This window comes from Saccopteryx bilineata, chromosome 2 (genome assembly GCF_036850765.1).
Source record: "Saccopteryx bilineata isolate mSacBil1 chromosome 2, mSacBil1_pri_phased_curated, whole genome shotgun sequence".
Lineage (NCBI taxonomy): Eukaryota > Metazoa > Chordata > Mammalia > Chiroptera > Emballonuridae > Saccopteryx > Saccopteryx bilineata.
In genome coordinates this window covers 258,512,271-258,533,449 of record NC_089491.1, presented here as the reverse complement: position 1 = coordinate 258,533,449, position 21,179 = coordinate 258,512,271, and the positions used below count along the sequence as shown (strand labels likewise).

The 21,179-nt window shown below is 41.5% G+C and overlaps 1 protein-coding gene across 2 annotated transcripts in view; it reads right to left on the bottom strand.

Annotated features, from left to right (window-relative positions):
• TTC28 (tetratricopeptide repeat domain 28) overlaps positions 1 to 21,179 on the bottom strand; it is a 698,236-nt gene that overhangs the window by 665,331 nt on the left and 11,726 nt on the right. For both annotated transcript variants that reach the window (XM_066260240.1, XM_066260241.1), the window contains exon 2: positions 3,232 to 3,510. In XM_066260240.1, the coding sequence (XP_066116337.1) occupies positions 3,232 to 3,510 (279 nt within the window). The remainder of the gene's footprint in view (positions 1 to 3,231; positions 3,511 to 21,179) is intronic.

Here is a 21,179-nt window from a genome sequence, read left to right as displayed (position 1 = left end):
ATCTTGTTTCAATATACAATACATGAATTTCAGTTACCAGAGTTAAATAACACCAGTTCCCTAATGTCACAGTTCAAATTTCAGTTACAATGGTATATTAACTATGACTAAACACATAAAGTAAAAACTCTGCTGCTAGCTCTTTAGTACACTATCATTTTGAAATTAAGAGATATGCATCATGCCTGACTGGTAGTAGCACAGTGGATAGGCATCAACCTAGGACACTGAGGTCCCAGGTTCAAAACCCCAAGGTCGCCAATTTGAGCATGGGCTAATCCGGCTTGAGCATGGGATCATCAACAAGATCCCATGGTTGCTGGCTTGAGCCCAAAAGTCACTGGCTTGAAGCCCAAGGTCACTGGTTTGAACCCAAGGTCGCTAGCTTGAGCAAGGGATCACTGGCTGGGCTCGTCACATGCCAGGTCAAGGCACAAATGAGAAGTAATCAATGAACAACTAAAGTGCCACAAGTGCTAGTTGATGCTTCTGATATCTCTCCCTTCTTCTCTTTCTCTGTCTCTCTCTCTCTCTCTCACTCACTTAAAAAAAAAAGTTAATGGACAAAGATTCCAATTAAAAGGGAGAATGACTGCCCTGGCCAGTTGGCTGAGTGGTAGAGTGTCGGCCAGGCGTGTGGAAGTCCTGGGTTCGATTCCCGGCCAGGGCACACAGGAGAAGCACCAATCTGCTTCTCCACCCTCCTCCCTCTCCTTTTTCTCTCTCTCTTTCCCTCCCACAGCCAAGGCTCGACTGGAGCAAAGTGGGCCTGGGCACTGAGGATGGTTCCATGGCCTCTGCCTCAGGTGCTAGAATGGCCCCTGTTGCAACAGAGCAATGTCCCAGATGGGAAGAGCATCGCCCCTATTGGGCTTGCCGGGTGGATCCTGGTTGAGCACATGTGGGAATCTGTCTCTCTGCCTCCCTGCTTCTCACTTCAGAAAAATAAAATAAAAAAACATTCTAAAAGGGAGAATAACTAAATTGATTTAAAAACAAAACAGCCTGACCTCTGGTGGCACAGTGGATAAAGCATCAACCTGGAATGCTGAGGTTGCTGGTTCAAAACCCTAGGCTTGCCTGGTCAAGGCACATATGAGAACCAACTATTAAGAGTTAGGGCTTCCCACTCCTCCCCTCTCTCCTTTCTCTCTCTCTCTCTCCTCTAAAATCAATCAATAAATAAAATATTTTTAAAAAATAAAATTAAAAATAAAAGCAAGTCAAAATTCCATGCTGTCCAAAAGAGATATATTTTATATGTCAAGTCTCAGAGAGGTTGAAAACGTGGATAGGAAAAGACGCATAATACAAAGAAGAAGCCGAAGAAAGCTGAAGTAGCTATATTATTATCAAACAAAATCAAGTTCGGACAAAATTAACTACCAGAGATACAGCGAGATCTTGCATAATGATAAAAGGATCAATTCATCAAGACATAATAATAAAAGTATATATGTCAATAGAGCTTCAAAAAACATGAAATGGGCCCTGGCAGGTTGGCTCAGTGGTAGAGCGTCAGCCTGGCATGCAGGAGTCCGGGTTCGATTCCGGCCAGGGCACACAGGAGAAGCACCCATCTATTTCTCCACCCCTCCCCCTCTCTTTCCTCTCTCTCTTCCCCTCCCGCAGCCAAGGCTCCATTGGAGCAAAGTTGGCCCGGGCACTGAGGATGGCTCTATGGCCTCTGCCTCAGGTGCTAGAATGGCTCTGGTTGCAACAGAGCAATGCCCCAAGATGGGCAGAGCATCGCCCCCGGTGGGCATGCCAGGTGGATCCCGGTTGGGTGCATGCGGGAGTCTGTCTGACGGCCTCCCCGTTTCCAACTTCAGAAAATACAAAACAAAACAAAAAAAACAAACAAACATGAAATGCCCTGGCTGGATAGCTTCATTGGTTATATAGCATCATCCAGAAGTACAGAGATTGCCAGTTCAATCCCCAGTCAGGGCACATACAGGAACAGCTCAATGTTTCTATCTCTACCTCTCCCTTCCTCTCTCGCTAAAATCAATCAATAAAATTTTTTTAAATGAAACAAAAACTGACAATATTAAAGGAAGAGATAAATAGCCAATTCCAAAATCTTAACTGGAGATTTTAATTTCATTTTAGCACCTGATGGAATAACTAGACAAAAAAAAAGTCAGTGAAGAGATAAAAGACATGTAAGATGCAATCAATCACCTTGACTTACTTGATGTCGACTACAGGCTTTAAAAAAAAAAAGACAATGACAAGTGATGTTAGAATAATTGATTAATTGGATGTTTTTAAAAAGTCATAAGCATAGCTATTATATACCAAACATCTACTACAAGTAACAAATTATCTAACTGTTAAATAACCTTACAAGATAGGTATTATTATCTATCTCATTTATTGTAACCTTAGAATGGTTCAAGAGATTTACCTAAAGCCATATTGTCATTAATAGAAAAGAATTTGAACATAGGTCTGTCCTCTGAAAACAGCATTCTAAGTCCCAAATGTTGTCATATAACCAAGTTTTAAAATACCTACCAGAGTTACAGTATAAAGTAATATGACTGTGACATATCATAAAGACAGTAAGAATTTCTTTTAAAATCTTTAGGAAATAGCCATTAACCTTTGTTAACTCAACAGAAAGCCAATGATGGGATCAAATGGTTTTGCATTCAATAAAAAGTAATCTCAAGCACACAGTCACATCTTAAAAAGCAGTTTCTAAAATACTAGGGGTAAATAAATAGGTACACTGAAAATATATTTACAAAACAAAGACAACTCAATCCTTACACTATTCAAAGGACTATACATAATTATAATGTTTTATTAGAAAAAAGTTTCTTTGATTAAATACCATTTTGAAAATACAGTTACTAACAGAGAATAATTAAATCAAAGGAAAGAAAAACGATTATCATACTCTATCTAAAACATCTATGCAAAAAAAAAAGATATATCCAAAACCCATTAAATGATTACAATGTATCCTATCAAGAAGCTGAGTGAAAAAAGTTCAACTCTGAAACATAAAGGAAAAAAATTAATCTTGAACATGAAAAGCATACTTCCAAAGCATAAAAAAGGAAGCCATTCACTAGTGTACCAACTCAATGAAGCCATTCTACATTTTGCCAAAGTACAGACTATTGAAATATTAATAACTATACTGAATCAATAAAATGTTACATTAAAATTAAATATGAGCACAAAAGAGTCTATGAAAGTAAATAAAATTTCTACCTTAGGCCATTTGGGATTGAGAAGTCGAGCTTTGATTGCATCATCCAGGGCCTTGTCATACTGCTGGATTTTCATATATGCTGCAGATCTATTGCTGTATAAGATGCAGTTCTGAGGGTCAACAGCCAGAGCTTCATTGTATAGAACAATAGCTGTGTGGAAATCTCCATCATGACAGGCCTGGTTACTCTGACGAACTTTTTCAACAAATTCAGCTTTGCTCAGCACTGGACCATCAGGACTTCTCTGGCCAATAGTCTTAGCACCAAAGAGAGGAATCTACAAACAAAGAAACTTCGTGAGAAAAAGTTCTGATAATCCAGAGGGGTTCCTTGTCTAAACTTCAAGAAAATACAGACATTCTTCATGGTCTACTTTATATTATAGTTAACTTTTGTGCTCTGAAAGACAGTAAACTTTCCAAGAAGCAGCCAACATAGTGCCTGGAGTACACAAGGTGTATATGTATGTGCATGCATAGTTATAAACTTACATATTTACATTTACATATGTATATGCTTTTTGTTTGAGAGAATGAATGCAAAAGAGTACTGTTGGGCAAATAAGATATATTTTGCTCACCCTGTTAAAGACGGCCGCTGCCCACAGGGGGCGGTTGAATGCCCTTCTTGCTTGGAAGGAGCATGGTTATGCTAATGTGTGTTGGGGGAGGGCTTTCACACCAAAAGGTTTTAAAAGAAGGAGCTAGGAGACCATCTTGGAGAGAGTTCACATTGTTCTGGAAGAGAATGGCTATGTTATTGAAGGGAGGAGAAGCCCAGGCTGGAGGAGGTAGGGAAGCCATGTGGAGGAGGCAGCCAAAATGGCAGAATAGGGGAAGGAGAAGCCAGTTCATGGAGGAGAAGGAGATGGGGAATAGAGGTGAATAAGACTGGTGAGGTGGAAGCCTTTGATTCTAGGAAAACTCGGATGAGTCAGTGGCTTTAGGAGCCCTGAAAGGGAAGTGTTTCCCACTACGTGTATTTTCTCGCCCACTGGTGCAAGCTAGGATTAAAGGAAAATGGAACACCAGCTTTTGGCTCAACTGTTTCATTACTATCGGTCAGAATCAAACCGGAACCTGCATTGGCCAGGTACCTTTGATGGCAGCTGGGAATACTGGCATTACAAGTACTCAAACTTTTCCTTGGCAATCTAAAGTTATACTAAGGGAAAGATCAAAATACAAACCTAACCTGACCAGGCAGTGGCACAGTGGATAGAGCCTCAGCCTGGAATGCTCAGGACCCAACCTGAAAATAACAAGGTCGACAGTTTGAGTGCAGGCTCACCAGATTGAGCACGGGGTCACTGGCTTGAGCATGGGATCACAGACATGATGCCATGGTTGCTGGCTTGAAGCTCAAGGTTGCTGGCTGGAGCAAGGGGTCACTGGCTCAGCTGGAGACCCCGGTCAAGGCACATATGAGAATGCAATCAATGAACAACTAAAGTGGCACAACTAAGAGTTGATGCTTCTCATCTTTCTCCCTTTCTGCCTGTCAATCCCTGTCTCTCTCTCTCCCCCTTCGCTAAACAAAAAAAAACCCATAAACAATATAATCTCAACTATGATGAGAAGGCTACACTTAAGAAACTAATGAAAGAAACCAGATCAAAATATTAACTATGTTAAATTATCTTTGAATATAAGATTATAGATTATTTTTATTTTTGTTTAGACTTTATATATTTTAAAGAGAAGAGAAAGAGGGAGAGAGAGAGAGAGAGAAGGGGGGAGGAACAGGAAGTGTCAACTCCCACATGTGCCTTGACTGGGCAAGTCCAGGATTTCGAACCAGCAACCTCAGCATTCCAGGTTGATGCTTTATCCACTGCACCACCACAGGTCAGGCTGGATTATTTTTATTTTCGTAAAATTTTCTTGGCCCTGGCCAGTTAGTTCAGTCAGTTAGATTGTCATCCCCAAGCGCAAAGGTTACTGGTTCAATCCCTGGTCAGGACACATAAAAGTACAGATGTTCTTGTTTCTCCTGCTCTCTCCCTTCTCTCTCTAAAATCAAGAAAATAAATATTTTTTTTTTTAAATTTTAATCTCTTAATTGTACATATGAAGATTGAGAAAATACAAATAACAAAGTCTACACTGAATTCAATACTGCCTTTAAATATATGTATAATTTGCCTGACCTGTGGTGGCTCAGTGGATAAAGCATCGACCTGGAACACTGAGGTTGCTGGTTCAAAACCCTGCAATAGAGGGAGAGGGCAGAGTTGAAGCCCAGAAGGGAAAGCAGGGTGCCAGGGTAGGGTGGGGGCTGGGAAGTACAGCCTTTGTATGCCTACCCTGTTCTGGGGCAAGAAGAGAGGCACAATTGGGAGTTGATGCTTCCTGCTCCTCCCCCTTTCTCTCTCTCTCTCCTTTTTTTGGGTTTTTTTTTTCTTTTTCTTTTTTTTGTATTTTTCTGAAGTTGGGGAGGCAGTCAAACAGACTCCTGCATGCGCCCAACCGGGATCCACCTGGCATGCCCACCGGGGGTGATGCTCTGCCCATCTGGGGAGTTGCTCTGTTGCAACCAGAGCCATTCTAGCACCTGAGGCAGAGGCCATAGAGCCATCCTCAGCGCCCGAGCCAACTTTGCTCCAATGGAGCCTTGGCTGCAGGAGGACAAGAGAGAGACAGAGAGGAAGGAGAAGGGGAGGGGTAGAGAAGCAGATGGGCGCTTCTCCTGTGTGCCCTGGCCGGGAATCGAACCCGGGACTCCTGTATGCCAGGCCAACGCTCTACCACTGAGCCAACCAGCCAGGGCTCTCCTCTCTCTTAAAATGAATAAAAATCTAAAAATAAAGTCCATAGAAACACTTGTAAAAATTTTTGTATAGTTGATGGATATTTGCTTAGAAATTTTTCAGACCAAAATAATTTTAGCAATGTTTTATATTGCAGAACTTTGAGAATATCACTTTTTCTGGGCTGAAACAGACAAATATTTCTTCATAAAATACTAAATTTGACTGCAGGTACCCTCTCAACCTGTTCTATAGGCCAGAAGTATGGTCCTAATCAGATGAAGCACCAGGTTAAACATCTCAATATTGCAAAAATGAAACTGACAGCAGCACCTTTACCACTTGTCCATCTGATCCCCTGTGTAATATGCCCTCAGGTACACTGCTGAATATCTACATTAGAAGACCTCATCCAAAAATACAACTTCCAACTACTTGTTGTCCAGAAAGGTTTTTCTTTCAGTAGTCTAAATTTGCCTCCCTAAAACTTTCAGCCATTGGTTTCAGTTTTCTGCCCTAAAACAACATATTAAGTGTTCTGCCCTCAGATATTGTCGTTTCCACATCTCTTATACACTGCTATAGCATTTGTTGTTTAAAACTATTACGTGCTGGCCCTGGCCGGTTGGCTCTGCGGTAGAGCGCCGGCCTGGCGTGCCGGGGACCCGGGTTCGATTCCCGACCAGGGCACATAGGAGAAGCGCACATTTGCTTCTCCACCCCCACCCCCTCCTTCCTCTGTCTCTCTCTTCCCCTCCCGCAGCCAAGGCTCCATTGGAGCAAAGATGGCCCGGGAGCTGGGGATGGCTCCTTGGCCTCTGCCCCAGGCGGTAGAGTGGCTCCGGTTGCAGCAGAGTGATGCCCCGGAGGGGCAGAGCATCGCCCCCTGGTGAGCAGAGCGTCACCCCTGGTGGGCGTGCCGGGTGGATCCCGGTGGGGCGCATGCGGGAGTCTGTCGACTGTCTTTCCCCGTTTCCAAATTCAGGGGGGGGAAAAAAAACAAAAACAAACTATTACGTGCTGAACTTTGCCCTTGCAACATTTCCTTTTCATAGAAAGAGTAAGGAAGGGGAGTTAGTCAGGCTGCCTGCTCATTTGTATTCGATAAGTTGTAGCTCTCCCACCACTTCTCCACTTAATAGCCCAAGTGCCCTCATTAATTTATATAGGCTAAAAAGCAACAATCTAGTAAATCCTAAAGAACTATGTACATCCAAGCCAGCTTAAGCCTTCCCAGAACTGAGATCCTGCTATGGTTGTAGTCAGAAACTGTTCAGAAGTGACTGCTCAAGGGCTTAAAAAAATGTTATGCCTAGTCCTTCTTTTCCCTTCCTTCACTGTGAGATCTTTTCTTAGTACATCCTTTAAGAAAACAAATTATCACAAATTTGTGACTTCAAGCATCCCCAGTTTGCCAGTAAATCTTTAGGTGAGGGATGAGAAATGATGTTTCCTTTCTAAAACTTCAAATTCCCTCAAATGTTCATCACATAACCTACCGTATTTCCCCAATGTATAAGATGCTCCCATGTATGAGATGCACCTTAATTTGGGGACCCGAAATTTGAAAAAATAATGTATTACATAGTTATTGATCTTATTTTATTCATCATAAAATTCACACAACTCCTCATCACTGTCAAAACTCTCATCCATTAGCTTTTCCTCATCTGTGTCCGATGACAAATCAATGTCTTCAACAATGAGCGCAAAAACAAGCACCAAAAAGCAGGAAAGGCAAGTATATTTTTACTACAACCACTGTATAAGATGCACCCAGTTTTTAGACCTCAAATTTTTTGGGAAAAAAAGTGTCTTATACATGGGGAAATACGGTAGTTACTTTTTAGGATGCTCTCTAGTAAACTATGTTCCTCTAAAACTATGGTTCTGAAAAAATTAATTAATTAAATGAATAAAGAAATAAAAATATGGTTCTGTTCTGACCTGTGGTGGCGCAGTGGAGAAAGCATCAACCTGAAATGCTGAGGATCACTGGTTCAAGACCCTGGGTCTCCCCAGTCAAGGCACATATGGGAGTTGATGCTTCCTGCTCCTCCCCCCACTTCTCTCTCTCCTCTCGAAAATGAATAAATAAAATCTTTAAAAATATATATGGTTCTGAAAACTAGACTTAAACTCAGAATGAAGGAAAATGAATAGCAGCTTTCTAAGATTAAACACTATTTTCGTTAATACTAAGATGCATTTATTAGCTTCTTAGTGATTGAATATATGTAGTTCATGTTGAGCTTAAAAACAACCCAAAACTTTTCCCAAAAACTATTGATAAGTAAGGTTTGCTCATAAGTATTCAATCTAAATGCAGAACCTCGTTTATAATTGAGTAACTTTGTCTTGATTTATCAATATGTTCAAATATTGAGCACATACTCTGTGTCAGGCATTTACAAAGGACTAAACATAGAAAAAGAAAATAAAACAGACATGGTCCCTCCCCTTGTCAAAATCACAAATATTTTTTTAAAGATTTTATTTATTTATTTTTTAGAGAGGAGAGAGAGAGAAAGGAAAGAGGAGCAGGAAGCATCAACTCCCATACGTGCCTTGACCAGGCAAGCCTAAGCTTTCGCACAGGCAACCTCAGCATTCCAGGTCAATGCTTTATCCACTGTACCACCACAGGTCAGGCCGAAATCACAAATTACCTTTGTGGTTTGGCTTTATCTTACTGGTCTAGTACCTATACAGCAATATCTCCTTGAATCCTAATTCTTTCAGTGTATTATCATCCATTTTATAGTTGTGAAAACTCCCATGCCTTTATCTAGGATACAGTATTATTCAATAAGACTAGATTTTAAAAAATAGGGTCCTGTGCTTTGGTACATACTTACTTCAGGTTTCTATCAACTCTATGGTTATCTAATTCAAAAACTTTATTATCGGCCCTGGCCGGTTGGCTCAGCGGTAGAGCGTCGGCCTGGCGTGCGGGGGACCCGGGTTCGATTCCCGGCCAGGGCACACAGGAGAAGCGCCCATTTGCTTCTCCACACCCCCCCCCCTTCCTTTCTGTCTCTCTCTTCCCCTCCCGCAGCCAAGGCTCCATTGGAGCAAAGATGGCCCGGGCGCTGGGGATGGCTCCTTGGCCTCTGCCCCAGGTGCTAGAATGGCTCTGGTCTCGGCAGAGCGAAGCCCCGGAGGGGCATAGCACCCCCCCTGATGGGCGGGCCGGGTGGATCCCGGTCGGGCGCATGCAGGAGTCTGTCTGACTGTCTCTCCCCGTTTCCAGCTTCAGAAAAATACAAAAAAATAAATAAATAAATAACTTTATTATCATTAAATCTATAACAAGATTCATGTTGTCCATGTGATTATCATGGGATACTTATAAAATTATTTAGGAAAATCAAAATATACTATGTCACCTTAGAATTGTACTTTTTTAAAAAAGGTAATGAGAACTTCTTAAGTGAAACTATGTTGACTACTAGCCCTTATCACCTCTATATATCAGTCAAGATTCAGTCAAATGCAGGAACCATACCTGTTATTTGAATAGACAGATGTCATATAAGATTTCTTAACCAAATATAAAGTTTTTACGTAAACAGCTGAAGGGGCAAAAAGAGAACTCTACGAATCACAAAGATAGCAACTACAGAAAGCAGCTATCAAGCCCAGGGCTAGGCTACCAAAAGATTAGAAGAGGGGTCCAGGGAACTTAAACTCCCAGTTCTGAGAAGAAGGCACTGCTCAGATGGTGTTGGTGTCTGATTCCTTGAAGCCCCATGGCCCTGGGACTCAAACCTTCCTCCAGTGGCTTCTGGAGGAAGCTTGATAAAACCAGTCCTCAAGTGTTGAAAAAACTGCACACTAGATCCAGCAACTGCTACAGGAAGTTACTACTACTGCCAGGATGAAAAGTGTTACAAGGGTGGCTCTCACAGGAATAGTAGGGAGATAAGCCACTGGAAGCAAAGAAGAGCAAGTCCCCTTTACTGCCCCTTATTTACCGACCAAACAGGGAGCCGTTAACAATGCATAAATGTGGCTTGCAGAGTCACAAACCCTATCATCACAAAGTAGAATAAACAGGACAGATTTGGAGGTAAGAGATAACTTAATTGTCAAAATACTCTGTTCTGGTCACATAAACTATCTGTTTAATAATCTACAAAATCAATGACATCAACCTGCATCCAACACGTAATCATCTTCCACTACTCTGAAGAGTATAATAGTGATGATAATAATAATAGTAACAAAAACCACATCTAACATTTATTTAGCACTTACTACGTATTTGGATGTTTTAAATTGTATACATATATTAATTCATTTAATATTCACAACAACCCTGTGGAGAAGGCAATGGCAGAATTCTTACTTTAGAGATAGAATAAGGTGCAAATCTCATGCTTTTGACACAACATATGCTACAATGCTATGATATACAATCCCCTCTAAATCTGAGGCAGCCTTCAAAATGTAACACTGTTGAACACAACTTGCTTGCATGCTTTATGAAGTTCATCTCTGAAGTTGTAGCTACATGGAAAATCATTTTCTCACACACTTCAGGATATTTTTCAAAACTCTCTGCTGAGAACATGCAACCTAGCAAAACATTTCTGGTGCCCCAAGCAATACAGGATAAAAGAGGCAGCACTGCCTGACCAGTGGTGGTGCAGTGGATAAAATGTCTACTCAGGATGCTGAAGGCCCTGGTTCAAAACCCCAGGGTAACCAACTAGAGTGCGGGCTTCTCATCTTGAGCACTGGCATGCTAGTTTGAGCACAGGGTCATAAAGATGATCTCAAGTCTCTGGCTTGAAGCCCAAGGTCTCTCTGGCTTGAGAAAAGGATCACTGGCTCAGATGGAGCCCTTTGGTCAAGGCACATATGAGAAGAAATGAACAACTAAAGTACTGCAACTATAAATTGATTCTTCTCATCTCTATCTCCCTTCCTGTCTCTCTTTTTCTCTCTCTCAAAAAATAAGTGTATATGATTGTCTAACCACTATGCTGTACAACTGAAACTAATATAAAAAATAGTGAGCCCTGGCCAGTTGGCTCAGTGGTAGAGCATCGCCCTGGCGTGCAGGAGTCCCGGGTTCGATTCCTGGCCAGGGCACACAGGAGAAGCGCCCATCTGCTTCTCCACCCCTCCCCCTCTCCTCCTTCTCTGTCTCTCTCTTCCCCTCCCGCAGTTGAGGCTCCATTGGAGCAAAGATAGCCCGGGTGCTGAGGATGGCTCTGTGGCCTCTGCCTCAGGCGCTGGAATGGCTCTAGATGCAACAGAGCAATGCCCCAGAGGAGCAGAGCATTGCCCCCTGGTGGGTATGCCGGGTGGATCCCGGTTGGGCACATGCGGGAGTCTGTCTGACTGTCTCCTCGTTTCCAGCTTCGGAAAAATGAAAAAATAAATAAATAAATAAAAAATAGTGAATATAAACTGTAATTGCAAAAAATTTTCATTAAAAAATAAAGTATAGCCCTGGCCGGTTGGCTCAGTGGTGGAGCGTCGGCCTGGAGTGTAGAAGTCCCGGGTTCGATTCCCGGCCGGGGCACACAGGAGAGGCGCCCATTTGCTTCTCCACCCCTCCCCCTTTCCTTCCTCTCTGTCTCTCTCTTCCCCTCCCGCAGCCGAGGCTCCATTGGAGCAGGGATGGCCCCAGCGCTGGGGATAGCTCCTTGGCCTCTGCCCCAGGCGCTGGAGTGGCCCTGGTCGCGGCAGAGCAACGACCCGGAGGGGCGGAGCGTTGCCCCCTGGTGGGCAGAGCATCACCCCCTGGTGGGCGTGCCGGGTGGATCCCGGTCTGGCGCATGCGGGAGTCTGTCTGCTTGTCTCTCCCGGTTTCTAGCTTCAGAAAAATACAAAAAATACAAAAAAATAAATAAAAATAAAAAAATAAACTATAATATTAAAAAAATAGCAGTGTAAAATGTCTCCATTCAACTATTTCAACTCTCTTTCAAAAATAAAACAAAAGATGAGGGTGTAAGATGGTATAGAGGGGATAAATAATGATGAAAAGAGACTTGACTTGTGTGGTGAACACACAATACAGGTGTGTTGTGAAATTGTACAACCGAGTCCTGTATAATTTTGTTAACCAGTATCACCTCACTAAATTCAATAAAAAGGGGAGAAAAGCTTGTAATTCCTAAACAAACAAAAAATTAGTTCAAAAACTAATATTTATTAAATAAATACCTACATTTTAGCCTCAAAAAAAGTTCAAATGAAGAATAAAGGTCTGGAATCCATTTTATTTTTACAAAAAAACAAACAAAAGAACACTTTTTTTTTTTTTCAGGGATATATAATTATACATTTATTTCACAAACATGGCCTAGGGCTAAATTCTGAATGAAGAAACAACTTACAATATTAATATGCTTTGTCTTTCATTTGCACTTAAAGACTGATTACCCTTTATCAGTAAATAGGTAAGAAGAGACTGCTTGGGGCAGACGGTTTGTGATGTGGTGTGTAAGATGGTGTTATATTGAGTTGTACACTTGAAACCTGTATGGTTTGGCAAACGACGCCATTCCAATAAAAAAATTTTTAATTAACAAAAACAACAATAAAACAGGGAAATACAAGTAGTGACTGTATTTATTTTATAATTTCTTTTATTTCAGAGATGCATACAAAATAAGAACCATAGCCTATGGGGGCACAGTGGATAGAATGTCAACCTGGAATACTGAGTTCGCAGGATCAAAATTCTGGGCTTGCCTGGTCAAGGCACATACAACAAGCAATCAATGAACAACCGTGGGCCCTGGCCGGTTGGCTCAGCATCGGCCTGGTGTACGGGGGACCTGGGTTCGATTCCTGGCCAGGACACATAGGAGAAGCGCCCATTTGCTTCTCCACCCCCCTCCTCCTTCCTCTCTGTCTCTCTCTTCCTCTCCCGCAGCCAAGGCGGGAGCATTGATGGCCCGGGAGCTGGGGATGGCTCCTTGGCTGCTGCCGCAGGCGCTAGAGTGGCTCTGGTCGGCAGAGCAATGCCCCGGAGGGGCAGAGCATCGCCCCCTCGTGGGCAGAGCATTGCCCCTGGTGGGCGTGCCGGGTGGATTCCAGTCAGGCGCATGCGGGAGTCTGTCTGACTGTCTCTCCCTATTTCCAGCTTCAGAAAAAAAAAAAAAAAAAACCGTGAAGCCACTATGAGTTGATACTTCTCACTCCCTCTCCCTTCTTTCTCTGTAAAATAAATAAAATCTTAAAAAAAAAAAAAGAAGATTCATTCCTTTACTATCTTAAAAACAGTTGTATTTATTTAGCCTCATTTCATTTCATACTTTTCTTCATTACCTAGTTTAATTCCCATGATTCATTCAAGAAACATTTGTCTCAAGTACTACATTCAATATTAGCTTAACATTTTTCTAACTTTAAATACCTAAAAAGTAAACTGCTTACATTGTAGTTAATTTTATCTTTTAATTGGAAATAAAATTCAAGAATAAACTTAGTCTCAAATATCCCTCTGCTCAATCATCATTATATACTCAAATTCCAGAATACTGTGCCAACATAACCTTAAGACTCACAATAGAAACTAGGTTTTAACAAGATGTCAAGGGGAATTGCTTATATTGTCCTGCAATAAGTCTAACATCAGTCGCAAAGGAAAGTTATAATTGATCACTATTTGCTTAATGATCATTCCAATCAAAGACACTTGTGTAATGGTTAAGAATGTAGACTCCACAAGGTTCATGGCTATACAGTTCACCAAAGGATGTCCTTCCTTTTCAGTGGGAAAGGGCATCTGAGGCCATTTGGGAGACCAGGAGTGGGGATGGGGCACCTTGACAACAACTTGTATACACAGGCACTGGATGATGAGGCAGCACAAATGCATCAGGGAAGCAGGGCCAAAAGTATACTCATACTAAGTACAACAGATGGAAACTGTGGTTTCGGTGGAGGCTAAGAGGCCAGAAAATTGTGTGCTGGCTACTGCGGGACTACATGGGCAGTAATGAACAAATGAGGCATTGGGGCGGGGGGGGGGGGGGGGGGGGGGGCGCTCCCTGGTAACGCCTCAGAGAGCTTTTCCTTTAGATCCTAAAGACTGAAAAAGGAAATAAAAGCCACAAAAGCTTCACCAACTTAGCTTTCTTAATTTATTTCACATTAATTGAATGCATTGTTTTTAATGGCATCATAAACATGATGAAATTAACTAAAAAGTGATGGCTTTAGAAGGAATAATAATGTGATGATCTAGAGAGAAAGTAAGAAATAAAATAATCCTTAAAAATACAGATGATAAAAAGAATGTAGACTCCAGAGCTAGACTGCTAAATGAGAATCCAGTGCAACTCAGCTTCTCAGATGTGTGATCTTGAGCAAGTTACTTAATAACCTCACTGTACCTCAGTTTCTTTACTTGTAAAACAGGGGTAATTACTTCATAAGGTAGTTGTGAGGATTAATGAGTTAATATACATAAAAAAATTAGAACAGTGCCTAATACATAGTAATTATAGTATGTTAGCTATAATAATCTGAAACCAACAGACTTTATACTTCTGCCACACAAGTATGTACTCTATAATTTACATAAAACTTCCAAATATGCTTAATATAAATTTTATTTTTTATAAAGTATATTTGCAATTTATGGCCAATTTCCTGAACACTTTTTATAAGTGGTTTTCATAAATCTTTGTGGATATTTGGAAGCAATGAATTTAAATAAGAGCATTATTTGACAGAGGAGCAGATTTCAAAAATCCTATTTCTACATAAGCTAAAACCAAAAGGATCCAAGACAGCACTCAATACAAAACAGTATATACAGAACAAAAATAATCGTAGCAGGATTTTTAGTACCTTATCAGCAAATTGTGTAATCCACTGTAGTAACTTTTCCTAATGATAAGAAACTACACACGGGGCCAAATGGCCAATAAGGGTGTCTGAATTTCAAATTCATATTGGTAACATGCAAACTCCTGAGAGGAGAAGGAGAATATACTAGGTTAACTCCAAAATAAAAGGTACTATCTCACCCTATATGCTTGGCCTTATTAAATTATACTCTTCAATATCAAATTGCGATAGCAAAATATCAGGAAATTAAGTTCTTAGTAGAGAACAGGTCACAGAAAAAGTCTATGGAGTTAAGTTTCCTGTGTTCTACATACAATTGCTCACAGTAATCTTATAAACACATAAAGGTTAACATGCTTGCATTAAAAATGTTGTCATTTATAGACCTAATTATTTCAAAGACAGTTCAGACATCTTAACATGTCCACATACATTTTTTTAAAAGATTTTATTTATTGATTTTTAGAGAGAAGTGGTTAGGGGAGGAACAGTAACCATCAACCTGCAGTAGTAGTTGCTTCTCACATGTGCCTTGACCAAGCAAGCCCAGGGTCTCAAACCAGCAACCACAGCGATCCAAGTTGAAAATTCATCCACTGCACCACCACAGGTCAGACCACATGACTTTTTTTTTTGTTTTTTTTGTTTTTTTTTTACAGAGACAGTGAGTCAGAGAGAGGGATAGACAGGGACAGACAGACAGGAACGAAGAGAGATGAGAAGCATCCATCATCAGTTTCTCATTGCGCACTGCAACACCCTAGTTGTTCATTGATTGCTTTCTCATATGTGCCTTGACCGTGGGCCTTCAGCAGACTGAGCGACCCCCTGCTGGAGCCAGCAACCTTGGGTTCAAGCTGGTGGGCTTTTGCTCAAACCAGATGAGCCCATGCTCAAGCTGGTGACCTCGGGGTCTCGAACCTGGGCACTCTGCATCCCAGTCCGATGCTCTATCCACTGTGCCACCGCCTGGTCAGGCCATATGACTTTTTTTTTTTTAATTTTTGGTTTTTTTAAATTTTATTTATTAATTTTAGAAAGGAGAGAGAGAGAGAGAGAAGGGGGGAGGAGCAGAAAGCATCAACTCCATATGTGCCTTGACCAGGCAAGCCCAGGGTTTCGAACCGGCAACCTCAGCATTTCCAGGTCGATGCTTTATCCACTGCGCCACCATAGGTCAGGCCACATGACATTTTTTAATTCACAGAAACTTTCTCATCTATCTTAACTTCTGGTGTTCTATATAAATGCTTAGTGAATATTATATTTTAGAAAATATAAACACAGATGCTACAAATCTTTACTTTGCAAAATATGTCCAATTATTAGCACACTGTTAATAATTATTAAAGTAATGAGAGAATATAAGGGTTAATTGTTAGATTTAATGTACTTTTCCATATACTTAAAATTGTTTGGCCTGACCAGGCTGTGGCGCAGTGGATAGAACGTCGGACTGGGATGCGGAAGGAGCCAGGTTCAAGACCCCGAGGTTGCTAGCTTGAGTGCAGGCTCATCTGGCTTGAGCAAAAAGCTCACCAGCTTGGACCCAAGGTCACTGGCTCGAGCAAGGGGTTACTCAATCTGCTGAAGGCCCGCAGTCATGGCTCATATGAGAAAGCAATCAATGAACAACTAAGGTGTCACAACAAAAAACTGATGATTGAAGCTTCTCATCTCTCTCCGTTCCTGTCTGTCTGTCCCTATCTATCCCTCTATCTGACTCTCTTAACTATTACTTTTGGATTTATTTTGTTACTCCATAAGACAGCCTTAGGTGATAGGAATAACCCTGCTAATTTCACCATGTACAAAATGAAAATTAAAATGGAAGGTGCAAATGAAAACTTTAAAATTCATCTATTTAATATGTACAGTTCAATGTTTTTTAATTTATTCAGTTTTATAACTATTACAACAAGTTTATTTCCATCACCCCAAAAAAGAAGCCCTATGCCCAGCAGCAGTCATTCCCCACTCCTCCTCCTGAAGTCCCTGGCAAATACCAATCCCGCTTGGGTCTCCATGGATTTGCCTGCGCAGAATATTTCACATAAATTGAGTTATACAATATATGATCCTTTGTCACTAGTTTCTTTTTTTCTTTCTTTTTTTAGCAAGAAAGACAGAGGCAGAGAGAGGGACAGACAGACAAGAAGGGGCAGAGATGAGAAGCATCAATTCTTCATTTAGGCATCTTAGTTGTTCATTAATTGCTTTCTCATATGTGCCTTGATGGGGGGGGGGGCTCCAGCCAAACCAGGGACCCCATACTCAAGCCAGCGACCTTGGGCTTCAAGCCAGAGACCTTTGGGCTCAAGTCAGTGACCATGGAGTCATGTCTATGATCCCATGTTCAAGCCAACGACCCCGCACTCAAGCTGGTGAGCCCATGCTCAAGTCAGCGACCTAGGGTTTTGAACCTGGGTCCTCTGTGTCCCAGGCTGACATTCTATCCACTGAGCCACCCCCTGGTCAGACTGTCACCAGTTTCTATCATTCAGATTAATGTTCTCAAGGTTCGTCCACATTATATTGTGTATTGTGTATTGGTACTTCATTTCACGGCTGAATAATATTCCATTGTATGAATACATCACATTTTGTTTGTCCACTCAACAGTTAGCTGATGCACATAAGGGTGTTTTTACTTTTTAGCTATTATAAATAATGCTGATATGAATAGTCATATACAAGTTTTTGTGTGTACAGATGCTTTTATCTCTCTCAGATATATAGCTAGGAGTAGGATTACTAGGCCAACCATATGGCACTTGTTATTGTCTGTGTATTTTACTGCAACCATCCTAGTAGGTATGAAATGGTATCTTAGGGTTTTGATTTGCATTTCTCTGATGACTACTGATGTTGTATACCTTTTCATGTGTTTATTGGCCATTTGTATATATTCTTTGAGAAATGTCTATTCAAATGCTTTGTCCAGGCCCTGGCAGGTTGGCTCAGTAGTAGAGCGTCGGCCTGGTATGCGGGAGTCTCGGGTTCGATTCCCAGCCAGGACATACAGGAGAAGCACCCATCTGCTTCTCCACCCCCCCCCTCCTTCCTCTCTGTCTCTTTCTTCCCCTCCCGCAGCCACGGCTCCATTGGAGCAAAGTTTGCCCAGGCGCTGAGGATAGCTCTGTGGCCTCTGCCTCAGGCGCTAGAATGGCTCTGATTGAGGCAGAGCGATGCCCCAAGATGGGCAGAGCATCGCCCCCTGGTGGGCGTGCTGGGTGGATCCCGGTTGGGCGCCTGTGGGAGTCTGTCTGACTGCCTTCCCCGTTTCCAACTTCAGAAAAGGAAAAAAATAAATAAATAAATAAAATTTAAAAGAATGCTTTGTCCATTTTTTAACTGAGTTGTATATCACTGAGTTGATATAACTTTTTTTTTTTAATTTTTATTTTACTGGGGTGACATCAATAAATCAGGGTACATACATTCAAAGAAAACATTTCCAGGTTATCTTGTCATTTAGTTCTGTTGCATACCCATCACCCGAAGAGAGATCATCCTCCGCCACCCTCCATCCAGTTCTCTGTACCCCCTCCCCCTCCCCCTCTCCTTCCTTCCCTCCCCCCACCCCCATAGCCACCACACTCCTGTCCATGCCTCTTAGTCTCGTTTTTATGTCCCACCAATGTATGGAATCCTGCAGTTCCTGTTTTTTTCTGATTCGCTTATTTCACCCCGCACAATGCTACCAAGACTCCACCATTCCTCTATAAGTGATCCGATGTCACCATTTCTCCTAGCTGAATAATATACCATGGTGTATATGTGCCCCATCTTCTTCATCCAGTCCTCTATTTTTTTTTACAGTGATTAAAAGCCTTTAAGCAAACTCTTGGCCAATACAGCAAGAATCCATAAAAGAGTAGTGTCCTTAACATGTTCACCAAGTCCAAGTTGGCACCATCACCATGCCAAATCCCTGAAAAATGCAACCCAACCACAGTTCAGTCTGTTAGGAGCTGTCACAGGGAGCAGGAGTCCAGGAAAGTTCCCCACAGGAAAAGTCCACATGGCACTGGAATTGTTGTCACCATTCTATACTTTGCAGCTCATGTCCAAGTCCCAGTGACCGCTGCTTCTAGCTGGTAATGATTCAGGTAGACTGGAAAAAGCCATTTGTAGCATGCATGGATATGGAGCTTCTGTTCTCCTCTGCCTGGAGAGTTGAGACCAGGTTGCTTTTCCCTAGAGCTCTGCAACTGTGGCCTGGTAAAGAGAACCTTGGGATACACTAAGCTGGGTGGCAAAGGTAAATTCATAATACAAGTTGGCAAAAGGAGGAAAGAGAGCTCTAAATTAGGAGTAGGTCCCAGCCTGAAATATGAGTGGGGCGTTGAGGTAGGAGGGATAAAGGAAACACTATATATTAAGCAAAGCAGCAGAAAATAGGACTATCAACACCCACAACAGAGATCTTTGAGGGAAGAATAAAAAACCTGACTATTCAGGCAAAACATAGTTAAGTGGCCCTTGTGCGGATATAACTTCTTTATCAGATTATGATTAACAAATATTTTCTTCCATTATGTGAAATTTCTTCTTATCTTCTTGGTGCTATCCTTTGACACACAAAATTTTTAACTTTGATGAAGTCCAATTTATCTACTTCTTCTTTTGTCACTTGTGCTTTTCGTATTATATCTAGGAAATCATTGCCTAACTCAAAGTCACTCTAATGTTTTCTGATGAGCCTTACTGTTTTGCTCTTACTTTTAAGTCTGATTCATTGAGTTAATTTCTGTGTGTGGTATGAGGTAGGGATCCAAATTCATTCTTTTGCATGTGCTATCCAGCACCTTTTTTTTTTTTTTTTTTTTTTTACAGAGACAGAGAGAGAGAGTCAGAGAGAAGCATAGATAAGGAGAAACAAACAGGAACGGAGAGAGATTAGAAGCATCAATCATCAGGTTTTCGTTGTGGCACTTTAGTTGTTCATTGATTGCTCCTTCATATGTACCTTGACCGTGGGGCTACAGCAGACCGAGTAACCCCTTGCTCAAGCCAGTGACCTTGGGTCCAAGCTGGTGAGCTTTGCTCAAACCAGATGAGCCCACGCTCAAGTGGTGACCTCGGGGTCTCGAACCTGGGTCCTCCGCATCCCAGTCCGACGCTGTATCCACTGTGCCACCGCCTGGTCAGGCTGTGCTGTTTTACTTTAGTTAAAATGCCTATATGGAGTTATGTGAATATGTTTAACTATTGTTAAAAAGATGCACAGGGCCCTGGCCGGTTGGCTCAGTGGTAGAGCGTCGGCCTGGCATGCAGGAGTCCAGGTTCAATTCCCGGCCAAGGCACATAGGAGAAGCGCCCATCTGCTTCTCCACCCCTCCCCCTCTCCTTCCTCTCTGTCTCTCTCTTCCCCTCCAGCAGCCAAGGCTCCATTGGAGCAAAAAGTTGGCCCAGGCGCTGAGGATGGCTCCATGGCCTCTGCCTCAGGCACTAGAATGGCTCTGGTTGCAACAGAGCAACACCCCAGATGGGCAGAGCATCGCCCCCTGGTGGGCATGCTGGATGGATCCCAGTCAGGCACATGCGGGAGTCTGTCTGACTGCCTCCCCGTTTCCAACTTCAGAAAAATACCAAAAAAAAAAAGAAAAGATGCACAGAAGAAGTCCCAGGGGAAAAAAATGTGTTAATGTATTAATAGTAGTAATCACTGTATGGATAATGTTATGGGGTTTTGTTTAATTTTTGCTTGTCTTAATTTTTCTAATTTTACACAGTGCATACATTCAGCTTTCACAATAATAAAAAGGGGTTTCATTAAAATAAAGATCAACTTTAATTTTAAATTTTCTTATAAAAATGTCTGTTAGTTACCAATCTGTGGTTTTGAAGGTTTAATTTCTTTTATTTTTCAATTACAGTATAATTTTAATTACAGTTGTGATTTGGGAGATAAGGTTTATTGTTAAAATAGTATTTCCAGTATAAACAATTATTTTCTTTAGTTCATCAGGAATACACAGTCAATGAACATGATATATTTCAAGCCTCATATTTGGGTTATATTATGTCTGATTTAGTTCCTAAAATAGCAGTATACCTACTGAAGAAACACCAAAAGAACTATTAAGTTTAAGTTCAAACATCAACCTTTGTCTCTTAACAGAGTTCCTTAAAAAGGAACAAGTTTTTTTCAAAAGAAACAAGAATTGTAACCATCAGATTCAACTTTTGAAATTTGCTTCTGCTTTTAGAAGTACTGAAAGACCTTAAATAAGAATTATGAAATAAAAACAAACCGCTTTGAGTTATATTCATTATTTTTAATAATAATTACAAATATATTGTCAAATACCCTATAAGCACCTTAGATTTAGCAAGCTTTTACAAGGCCAAGAGTGTGGTGTGAGAAA